The sequence below is a fragment of the Argentina anserina genome, chromosome 3 (genome assembly GCF_933775445.1).
Source record: "Argentina anserina chromosome 3, drPotAnse1.1, whole genome shotgun sequence".
NCBI classification, from domain to species: Eukaryota; Viridiplantae; Streptophyta; class Magnoliopsida; order Rosales; family Rosaceae; genus Argentina; species Argentina anserina.
In genome coordinates, this window is record NC_065874.1 from 21,953,436 (window position 1) to 21,965,429 (window position 11,994).

The following is an 11,994-nucleotide window of genomic DNA, read 5'->3' on the forward strand; positions in this document are numbered from 1 at the left end:
GCCCTGCTGCCTCTTTCATAATCCTCCATCGTGGCTTCATCGGTAGGTTTGTTCTTTGTTGGGTTTGATAAAAAAGAAAAAGAAAAAAGAAGGGGGTGATTTGCTGGGTTTTCATGTAGAAATGACTTGTGTAATGAGTAATTATACGGGTGTAAAAAGTCTGCTGGTCTAGTTAAAACTTTGCGGGAACATTTAGCAGCACCCGACATTTTTGCAGCTCTATATCGAAAGTTAAATGCACGAGTCCTAAACCCGGAACGAAAATTTTCTTCCTTCTAAGATAACCTTCCTCCCCATAATTTTATCCAACAAAACTCAAAATTCTAAACCCATCATACTTTAATTAGATCTTTCTCTTTCAATTTCCTTGTTTCTTTCATCTTCTTCATTCTCCTCCAGATCTCCACCTCTGCGAAAAAGTGCACATCTAAACAGGAGGTCTCTTTTTCACCTCTATCTTTGCCTCACCTCCTTCTCCACCTTCGGCTCTTCCATCTCATCGCACTTCTTAGTCCAAACGTCTCCAACTTCTGGTAATCGGTTACCGACCCATACCAACCGAGATATCGGTAAGGGATCACTTTGGCTCGGTTGTGGCATCAAATTTGCGATCGGTTGGTAGGTGGTACGAGCAAAATGGGGTCGGTATTCTACCGCAGACTCACGCAATCTAAGCTCAGGCAATTTGCCCGTCACATTAAGATCCTTCCTTATGCTTCTTCTTCTTCTCTGCTGAACCCAACTGTTTCCAAGCCATGCATTTCAGACAACCCATTGTTCTATCTCCCTGGTTTCGGCAGTCAAGTTAGGTTTTTTGCTGCCCCTGTTCAGGTAAACCCATTTGGGCTATCAAATAGTTATGTAATTCTGTAAAGATTACATTTTTGGTTTTGTTTTTTTTTTTTTGGTGTTGGGTTTTGTTATAGTATGATTTTGTTTGTTGATTGGTTTGGAATGTTGGGAAGACAGAGAGCTTAAAGTTGAGTTACTGAGCAGAAAGTTTGAAGATTTTGTGAACTTTCATTTTGGGTTTATGCAAGTTTTGATTGGGGCTGTGGTGGTGTTGGTAATGCTGATTGTTGTGCGTTTTCAATGTGTCTTTATTTTTGGATTTCAGGCAAATGGAAATGCAAAGAAGGCAGAGCAGGGCTCGGGTGGTCCGAGGCTGAATGAGCATATTCAAGCCGATGTTATTAGGCTTGTTGTGGGTGAAGGTATTATCTTTTCTTTGTGAGAATTGGTATTGCTATGTGGATTGAAGATCGTAAAGCTTTATTTCTATGTGAAGATGAATTGTTTTATGCTGTATGCAGATGTTATTAAGGGTTATGTTTCCTAGTGCATGAATAAGGTTTCAGAGTAAAAAACATAATCAAGTACAAGAAGGAAATTGAGTGTCAACCGGATTCCTGATCAATGATAGAGAAAATTAAGAACAAACTTTACAATACAACTAATCACAACCAGTCAATGTGATTTGGTGGTTTTAATCTGTGTACTCATAGGGTGAATGTTACTGTGAAACAGATATATGCTCTGGTTGGCAAATATTTGGGACTCAGAGCTATAAGGATCAAAGCAGAAAAGAGAAAAAAAAATATAAACAGAACGCTTCATGTTGTTTTTATGAACCTGTGGATTTAAAAGAATGATGAGCTGTATTAGGGTGTTAAACTTTAGGAGTGTGGTGAACCTCCATTAGATGTTATTCTAATTTATTACATATCCAGAACATTTTGTCATGTCAAAGAGTGAAGCTCTGCAACGTGCAAGGAAACTTGAGCTGGATTTAGTCGAGGTAATTTTTTTAAATCATATGACCATTCAATTTTCCTTCAAACAATGATTGATATTTTTTCTCTATTCTTCAAGAAAATTCCGAGTGAGAGTTTATGTCAAGCCAATATAGCATTATTCTTGAGTTGTGATGAAAATTTGAATGGTTAACTACTTAACTTTCATAAATTGATATTACTTTGCCGATCGAAGAATTTATTCGATTTTGTTGTATATTTTACAGGTTCAACACTCGAGTAGTCCTCCTGTTTGTAAAATCATGGATTACCACAAAGAGAGGTATAAACAAGTACTAAGGGAGAAAGAGCGAATTAAAATCAAGGTAGGGTTTATCATGTTTTTGTATTTTTATGTTTGGTGCTGTTAGATTTTCACATTATGACTCCCTCCCTCTCGCCTTCAATTTCTATTCATCATGTTCAAGTCACATGACCCCCAATAATAATTCACCTCCTTTCCTTCCTTCCTCCCTCCATCCTGCCCTTTCAAGATATAAATTCGTCTATGAGTTCGCCAAATTACTCAAATGTATTTCTGTTTGTTGTGTTCACTAGACCCAAGACGCCATAATTATGCGACTGGCAAAATGGACTAGTTTGACCAATAGATGGATGCATTACCTAGGTTATAGGGTTTACATTAGAAGTCTAACAAAGTTTGTGAATTCATATAATTTTGAAATGGTAACAGCTTGAAGGGCCATATATACTTAAACTTACTCCTCTTGCTTTTAGCTTAAGCTCTCGTGTTCCTGACAGATGTATATTGACATGGCTAATCCTGTCCTATTCGAATTTCTAATACATGCAGTCTAAGGAAGTTAAGACTTTGCGTTCAGACACTAAGGAAGTCAAGTTTTCACCAAAAACTGTAAGTTCTTCAATGATCTGTTAAGATTTCATGCGACCATTTTTTGATACTCTTCTAGCCTTATATTTCAAAATAAAGGAAATGCACTTGATCCTTATATCAAGTAAGGAGTTACACTCAGAAGATATCTCCTTATCTGGATATCCTTCTCATAAGCCCGCACATGTCAAATGTGATTGACTTGTAATTAGGCTGTTCAGTTTTAAACTAAAGCACTGTCACATGTCAATTTCTTTTTACTGATTTAATTTTTTTCTTTGGACATTTCGTGAATTGAACTTGTGTTTTGTTAAGACTTAGTTGAGATAGATTGGCAAGTCTGATGTTACAACATTTGTGCTGCAACTGATTCCAGGAGGCAAAGGATCTCAAGATGAAAGCAGACAGGGTGATAAAATTTATGGACAAGGGTTACCGAGTGAAGGTACTTTTTGGATCTTGTTAAAGAGTTCTATTAATCATGGGAACCATGAGCATATATACCTGGCTGACTCTTCTCTCTCTCTCTCTCTCTCTCTGCACCGCTGCTCCTTCTTGTTCCTTTGTTTCTTGTTCCCAAACTTTAATGCATGTTTTCTCTTGAAAATTATACAACTAGCCACTACTTTTGTAGTTACATGTCCATCAAGCAGCCTCAAAATAATCAATATCAAATAATAATTCTATTATGTTATTCTCAGTTTCCTAATGCCTTTTACTCCTAATAACTCCCGAATCCTGACAGTTGAAGTCTAGTAGTGTCAGTTTAGGTTCAGCATCAGGTCTTTGAGTACTTTAGTATCAGAATAGCCATGTTAGGTCAAAAAGTTGCTGAACCTCAAGCCTTAATGGCTTAATGTATATTATCAAATGCTAAAAACATGATGACTTTTACACGGGTGCCAAAATACTTGTAAATGATGTTTTGAAGTAGCTGAATATTAGTAAGCAAGATTATATATGATAGTGATTTAAGACAAGTTCAACTTTTTCCTTTTTTTTGTGGCCTTATTGTCTATGGGTGTTTCACATTTTAACCAGTCCTTATTCTGTTGACACTTAAATATTGAAATATTCATATTCGAATGATCCCTTGCTAATAAGGAAATGCAAAAACTATATCATGAGCTAACCGAGAACATAGTACTGAATTTTGTTTATTAATTACAAGAGTGACTTACAGATTTTTACATCCTTCCTATAAAAATACTGATGCATTCCCATACTTATTTATTAAATATTCTATATAGTTGCTTCGTTTTATATATGCATGCATCTTCTTATATTCATGGGAGAGTAGAGTTGTTTTCCCACTTACAGTTAGTTAGATCTATTCACAGAATCCTACGAGGCTTTTACTGGACTATCAACTGGCTAATTGTGTTCCATGAATATGAATCAGTGTACTGCCACGGATTCTGAAGGTCGGAACTTGGATGCAGTTTTTTCTGGTCTCATTGCGCTGGTATGGCCAGATGTTCTTTTGTTCACTGTATTCAATGTCAATGTCATTAGTATGACTCTTCCTTTTCTCCAAGTAAGAAGTACTTTCCGCTTGCAGATAGACGACGCAGCGTATATTGAGTGTGATCCTACTGTAGGAAGAGGAAAAGAGTCGTATATAATGGTCAGGCATGTGAAGTTCGGTCCACCAAAGTCTGGTGTGAAGAAAAAGGCTGAAGACAAAAAGAAACCTGAGAAGGCTAGTGATGATGGTGTTGGGGTTACAACAGCAGACACAGTTCCACTTCCTTCACATGAATCTTCTGGTATGGCTGAAAATAGGTATAGAAACACTGAGATTTCACCAACAAGAGAAATGGATGGTAAGAGAGGAACCCCAGAGAAGGGCGAGGCCCAACTTCCCTATCAAAGTAGGGAAATCCCAATTCCACATTTCTCACCATCAATGGGAGAGCAGCAGATTCCTTATCAAAGAAGAGAAGCACCAACAGACGTGCACTCCTCATCACCAGTGAGAGAAACCAACAGAGCTACTCCATCGGCATTTAGAAACTGTGATCCTCTTCCTAATGGTGTTCCCAAGCAAGAACCACGTAGTTCTAATCCTCCCCGCCCTGCAGGGCCCAAGCAAGAATCATTAAGTAGTCGTATACCTCTTCGGTCTCGTTCTCCAGGACTTGGTTATGGGATATTTAGCAACTCAACAGGTAATAGATCTGTGAAAGAAGATGTGCGGGATAGGTTTCCAGCAAATCCAAACTCACCGAGTTCAAGACCTTATAGCAGCTAAAGACCAGGAACACACTGATAACCCGCAAAACTAAAGATGCAGACAGATGATAATGCCCGTTTAGATGATTATTTAAGAAGTATCTAGCTGTATGTGCCAATAATTATTCGTAACTGTGTTTACCCTGAGATTGCGCCCCTTTTTCAAAATCGCATGCATTTGGGTTACAAGGGGGTGTAATGAGATTTTGATCTGTCCCTGTATAGTATTAAAACTTCCATTCAGTGATTTGAGTCTGCAGTTTATAATGATTTTGACGGCAGCCACATTTATAAACCATAAAGCTTGTAAGCTAGTTTTGCCTCATGAAATAATAATTTGAGCATTATATTGATTTGTACTATACAATAGCACAAACCAGATTAGATGGGTTTGATTCTGAGCTTTGAAGCCTCCACACCCAAATCAAGGCTAACCAAACTGGGAAGATATAGGTTAGTCATGCGATTTTGGAAATTGATCGCACAACACAGCACTCGGGTTATCCATGTATATTCTGCATGTATCTTCACCACTGTTCGTACCCCCAATTATTTACTAATCACCACCCCCTCCATGTATATTTAACTTCACACAGCTTTTATATATATATATATATATATATATATATATATATATATATTGAATTGAACTTTGTAGTTCTTAAAACATCCTATGTCACCCTACCTGATAGGAGCACTTTGTGCGACGTTCTTAACATGTTTTTACCTCAATTTGTACTTTGCTTAGCCCTTATTGTTGTACTATTGAGTCATTAAATCGTAGTAAGAGTCTTGGGCGGTATTGGATGCATTTTTGTGCTTACATGAGTTAAAAACGCATAATTGGTCTAGAGTCCTAGTTTGACTAGGAATCCTTGTTAGGTTTTGAAACTAATTATCTCTTACTTATGATTTTATTTTATTATTTTCAGATTTGATTGAAGAGATAATTAAAGAAAAAGAGATGGAGCCAAGTCATGCAACAATTAAATAGAAGATGATCACTAAAGGCATAAAACATGGCATGTTTTAGGGAATAAAACATGGCATGTTTTAAGGATTAAAGTATGACATGTTTTAGGAAACAAAACATGGCATGATTTAAGGGATTAAAGCATTGCATTATAATATGAGGAAAGATGCAACTACCCTCATTCTTTCCTCTATATATACATGGTTTCATCTCTCAAATAAGATCACTTCTCCTTTGCATTCAAGAGCCAAAACTCTACCAAAATACTACCTTAAACATCCTTCACCAAAACAACAGGCCATTCTCCCTCATATACAAATTTCATCTCCACCGAAATCACCATTGAAGACACACCTCCAAGGTTCCTACAACGTGTGATTCTCGCAACTCATCTCCACGGGTTTGTTCGTTTTTGATTTTTTTTACAATACTTTGTCTATAAAGATTGTAGTATGATGTTTGTGTGGGATTATTGTTTTGTATTAAGAATCGAAATTTTCAGATTGTTTTATTGGATTTTTGGATCTTTGCCGAATTGATGGTTTTCTATAATTAATGAATTTGTATTTCTATTGTTGTGTTCTAATCATCTTTCTCATACTTTTAGATAATTTTCGGATATGTGCATATGAATTTAGTGCTTGGATGCATTCCCTAAGATTGTGTTTGAGTGCTATATTCATCAACCATATTGACACAGATCAAATCATGCCCTAAGTAGGTTCGATTTGTGTTGATTAAAAGTGGTAAAAATTCTGGAAATTTGCATGTGAAACCATGGTGGGTGACGCCATACATGAAACATGTCTCCAACAAAGATTTGGTGCTTAAATGTAATCTTGTTTGATTTCTACTCTAAGTGTTATTGAATTCGATTGCATGCAAATTTAAATTAGGCCCTAAGTCAATCTAAATGTTAATTGAAATCTTGCACGATTAGATGATCCCCTAAGGCTCTAATTGTATTGGTGTCTAAAAAGTATGTAATTGGTCGAATTAGAATGCATGATAGGTTCGAACTTGTAATTATGTGGTGTAATGGTAAATTTGGTTTAAGTTTGTTAAAAAGAAGTCGATCATGTAAATAATAATTTAGGTTTTATTTTAGTAGTTAATAATCAATCTCAAACCCCCCATTATTTGTTAACACTAAAAGTTTAGAGTTCCCTTCAATTCCCCGAAAAGAACGATCCTTGCTTATTCTATACTAACGATGCTGCTTTTCAGAATTTATTATAAATGTTTTAATTAACGCTCTATCACTACCATTTAGAAAATATTACTCAGAAGTAGTTGAAACCCTTTAATCGAAAGAGCAGGCGGGTTGGCTGAAACAGGGAGGATATGATAATTTCCTCACCACCCTCTTTGGAGAATTCTTCTTAGATTTGCTATATATAGACATACAGCATAGGCCTAGACGAGTGACTAAGGTCGGTGTCATTGGTGGAGGCTTGATGATAACTACAGCATTTATTCTTAGTAATTATCCAGTGATCCTTAAAGAAGTAAATGAGAAGTTCTTGCACACTGGGTTTGGTAGAGTCAAATGTGAGGTTTACTGTCCGTTAATGGTATGGCTTGTACTTGGTTTCTAGTTTTGAACTGTGTTTATTTTTCTGAAACCTTTGCCTCTGGTATTTGAGAGTACCCTTGATAATGTTAAAGCTTGTACTTGTAGAATTTTTTAACTTTTTTGTATTGATAATACACTCTAATTGCAAGTAATCTTGATTTCTGTGGCATAATGATGGCTAACTTGTTAGATTTCAATTTCGTGTTCCAGCCAATCTGCAGAGCCGTGTCAAGAAAGGGAAATATACTCCAGAGAAGTTTGAATAAACATTTTCTCTTCTTAAGGGTGCCCTGGACTATGAAAGCTTTAGAGATGTTGACATGGTTATAGAGGTAATTCATAAAAATATGTTTGTCTGTGTTCTTGTAATTTAATTGTGAGGAAATTAAGGTCTAAATATTCCTCTATGCTTGAAATCAAGGATCGGCGATAATTTCGATTTTTCGAGGTAAGGATATATTCTTCACATACCATTGTAATTTCGGTCGATATTTTGGAAATTTCCACGATATATCGCGATATTATCGATATTTTAGATATATCCGCGATATAATCACTCCTTCCGCCACGTGTCCTTCATATACCATGGTAATTTTGGTCGATATTTTGGAAATTTCCACGATATATCGCGATATAATCAATCTTTCCGCCACGTGTCGCCACCAGAAATTAAAACTCAATTTGAGTTTAAGGGGAATCGAACCGTGGTCATTCATTTACAACCAAAGATGTGAATGCCAACTCTACCAAGCATAGTTATTGTTCTATATGACTATTTTTAATATATATTTCATTCTATGTTTCAAATAAAATTCAAATAAAACATTACTTGTTGTTGAGGGGAATCGAACCATGTTCACCTCAATAGAAAATGAATCACTTAGCCAACTCTACTAAGTCAATTTGTGTTATATTTTGACACTTTATAATATATATTGTATGTGTAATAAATTTGATAAACAAAGAAAATTGGTTATATGTCCAATCCCAACTAACTTCATCACATTATTTACCTACAATTATTTACCTACAATTCAATTTTTAACTACTTTTCAAATTAAAACTTTATAACACTAGACATACATTAGGATGTTAGTCCTTGGTTGCACACTTGCATCACTACTCAACTCTATTCTATTTCAAGTTCTAAATATATTAACATCAAATTCCAAATATATTAGTGAGTGAAGCTTTGTTGATATTCTCTTTTCTTCCTTGTTGGTAAGTATATTAATATTATTAAGTTCTAATTTGTACCTCATAGATCCTCTATGTGATTCTAAATCACTTATGTAATTTCATATTTAATGTATCATATGTATATAAAGCGTGATGGCCTAGCCTCCCTTTGGGTTCCCGGCCATTAAAAAAATTTAATAATTCTCGACGATTGTTTTACCTTAAATTACTATAACTCATTATAGACTAATAGTTATATAATAATTTCTTATGAAATATAGTAGTAATTGATCAAATAAACATCTCTTAAAATTTCATTCAAAATTTCCATGTTTTTATTTAAATTTCCATCAATTTACTCAATTATTTTTTAAAATCGATATTTCCCCGATATTTCTGTCGATATTTCCAATTTTTAGACCCTCGATATTTCCGTTCTCGTCGATATTTTAGTCCTTGCTTGAAACAGGCTGTTATTGAGAAGGTTTCTTTAAAGCATGAAATATTTGCTGACCTCGAAAAATATTGCCCACAACACTGCATACTTGCAAGTAACACTTCCACAATTGACTTGAATCTTATTGGAGAAAAGACCAAATCCCATGATAGAATTATTGGAGTCCATTTCTTTAGGTAATACTTATTGAACCTGAGCTTGAATTCTTGAATTTCTCCTTGTTCTATCTATGACACATGGTTAACTTGAGCCCTCCTTTTTGCGCTCTTGATGCAGTCCAGTAGGGGTGGACACGGGTCCATTCGGTTCGGTTTTGGACAAAACCCATAACCCAACCCAAATTTTAAATTCGGTTCGGTTCGGTTCGGTTTTTCTATTTTAGATAATGTGACCCACAACCCAACCCAACCCGTACGGTTCGGTTCGGTTCGGTTTTTTTTTTCGGGTTTACCCGTATGTAAAATACGTAATATTATATATTAATTTTAAAAGTACAAAATTTAACATAAAGATGAAAAACTAATAGTCTAATGATTATTTCATACCTAATTGACTTATGCCTCATCATTTAGCCCGTGGATCTGAAAAGCTCGTCGAGGCCCGCAAGCCCGATGGGTTTTTACCCGAAAACAACACTATTATGTCATAAGGGAAGACCCATTACCAATATGCGAACACTAAAAGTCGTTTGCATATATGAAATCACCTAATTTTTGTCACCGATTGTGTGCGGTCGCACAAAAAAAATCCATGTGGCAAAGCCCCGGTCAATGAGGATTTTAATGTCAAAACGCTTTTTTTCTTGACCATAAGTATGGACGATCAATCAATATCCAAATCGGACGAAATTTTTACGGGTTCCCTAAATATATATACTGATCACATCTGCTGGTGTCGATCGACCATATTTCGAACTGGAGTTATCGATTGCTGAGGTGTCCACTAATGTATCATACCTTTATATTAGATTTATAATAAAACTATCGCATTACGAAGCGACTATATGAAGTAAACTTTTAGGGATCGATCGACACCATCCGATGTGATCATTATATATATTTAGTGACCATGTAAAAATTTCATCCAATTCGGACCTAGTTTGACCGTCAGAATTTCCGGTAAACTGAAAACACCACTAATTTGTCCTAAAGGAGAATCCATTACAAAGATGTGAGCGCCGAAAGCCGTTTGCATATCTGAAGTCACCTAATTTTTGTTACTTATCATGCGGGGTCGCACTGAAGAAATCTATTTGGCAAAGCCCCGGTCAATGAGGTTTTATTATGTGAAAACGCCTCTTTTTTGGTTGACCGTAGGTACGAACGGTCAAACCATGTCCAAAATGGACGAAATTTTTACGGGGTCCCTAAATATATATACCAATCACATCTGCTGGTGTCGATCGACCATATTTCGAATTAGAGTTGACGATCACCTAAGTGTCAACTAATGTATCATAACCTTTATATTAGGTTTAAAATAAAACTATCGCATTATGAAGCGACTATATGAAGGAAACTTCTAGGGATCGATCGACACCAGGCGATGTGATCGTTATATATATTTAGTGACCCTATAAAAATTTCATCCAATTCGGACCTTATTTAACCGTCGGAATTTTTGGTAAATCGAAAACATCACTATTATGCCATAAGGGATGACCTATTACAAATATGCGAACGCCGAAAGCCGTTTGCATATCTGAAATCACCTAATTTTTGTTACTTATGATGCGGGGTCGCACTGAAGAAATCTATTTGGCAAAGCCCCGGTCAATGAGGTTTTATTATGTGAAAACGCCTCTTTTTTGGTTGACCGTAGGTACGAACGGTCAAACCATGTCCAAAATGGATGAAATTTTTACGGGGTCCCTAAATATATATACCAATCACATATGCTGGTGTCGATCGACCATATTTCGAATTAGAGTTGACGATCACCTAAGTGTCAACTAATGTATCATAACCTTTTATATTAGGTTTAAAATAAAACTATCGCATTATGAAGCGACTATATGAAGGAAACTTCTAGGGATCGATCGATACCAGCCGATGTGATCGTTATATATATTTAGTGACCCTATAAAAATTTCATCCAATTCGGACCTCATTTAACCGTCGGAATTTTTGGTAAATCGAAAACATCACTATTATGCCATAAGGGAGGACCTATTACAAATATGCGAACGCCGAAAGCCATTTGCATATATGAAATCACCTAATTTTTGTTACTTATCATGGGTGGTCGCACTAAAGAAATATATTTGGCAAAGCCCCGGTCAATGGGGTTTCAATATGTGAAAACGCCTCTTTTTTAGTTAACCGTAGGTACGAACGGTCAAACCATGTCCAAAATGGACGAAATTTTTACGGAGTTCCTAAATATATATACCAATCACATATGCTGGTGTCGATCGACCATATTTCGAATTAGAGTTGACGATCACCTAAGTGTCAACTAATGTATCATAACCTTTTATATTAGGTTTAAACTAAAACTATCGCATTATGAAGCGACTATATGAAGGAAACTTCTAGGGATCGATCGACACCAGCCGATGTAATCGGTATATATATTTAGTGACCCTATAAAAATTTCATCCAATTCGGACCTCATTTAACCGTTAAAATTTTTGGTAAATCGAAAACACCACTATTATGCCATAAGGGAGGACCTATTACAAATATGCGAACGCCGAAAGCCGTTTGCATATCTGAAATCACCTAATTTTTGTTATCTATCATGCGCGGTCGCACTAAAGAAATATATTTGGCAAAGCCCCGGTCAATAGGGTTTCAATATGTGAAAACGCCTCTTTTTTAGTTAACCGTAGGTACGAACGGTCAAACCATGTCCAAAACGGACGAAATTTTTACGGGGTCCCTAAATATATATACCAATCACATCTGCTGGTGTCGATCGATCATA

The 11,994-nt window shown here is 36.0% G+C and overlaps 1 protein-coding gene across 1 annotated transcript; it reads left to right on the forward strand.

The window, feature by feature from the left end:
- Positions 1-294: 294 nt before the first annotated feature.
- Positions 295-5,225, forward strand: LOC126786577 (translation initiation factor IF3-1, mitochondrial-like). The gene is made up of 8 exons (XM_050512430.1): positions 295-831; positions 1,118-1,214; positions 1,731-1,798; positions 2,021-2,119; positions 2,608-2,667; positions 3,023-3,091; positions 4,049-4,111; positions 4,208-5,225. The coding sequence occupies exons 1-8, from the start codon at positions 637-639 to the stop codon at positions 4,898-4,900; spliced, it is 1,344 nt and encodes a 447-aa protein (XP_050368387.1). The 5' UTR covers positions 295-636; the 3' UTR covers positions 4,901-5,225.
- The last annotated feature ends 6,769 nt before the right edge of the window (positions 5,226-11,994 follow it).

What these genes read in the sequence shown, in the direction of transcription:
- LOC126786577 (XM_050512430.1), top strand. Translation starts at nt 637, where the DNA reads ATGGGGTCGGTATTCTACCGCAGACTCACGCAATCTAAGCTCAGGCAA. An exon ending in AAGAGCGAATTAAAATCAAG is followed by an intron (nt 2,120 to 2,607) that starts GTAGGGTTTATC and finishes TAATACATGCAG; the next exon opens with TCTAAGGAAGTTAAGACTTT. An exon ending in TCAAGTTTTCACCAAAAACT is followed by an intron (nt 2,668 to 3,022) that starts GTAAGTTCTTCA and finishes AACTGATTCCAG; the next exon opens with GAGGCAAAGGATCTCAAGAT.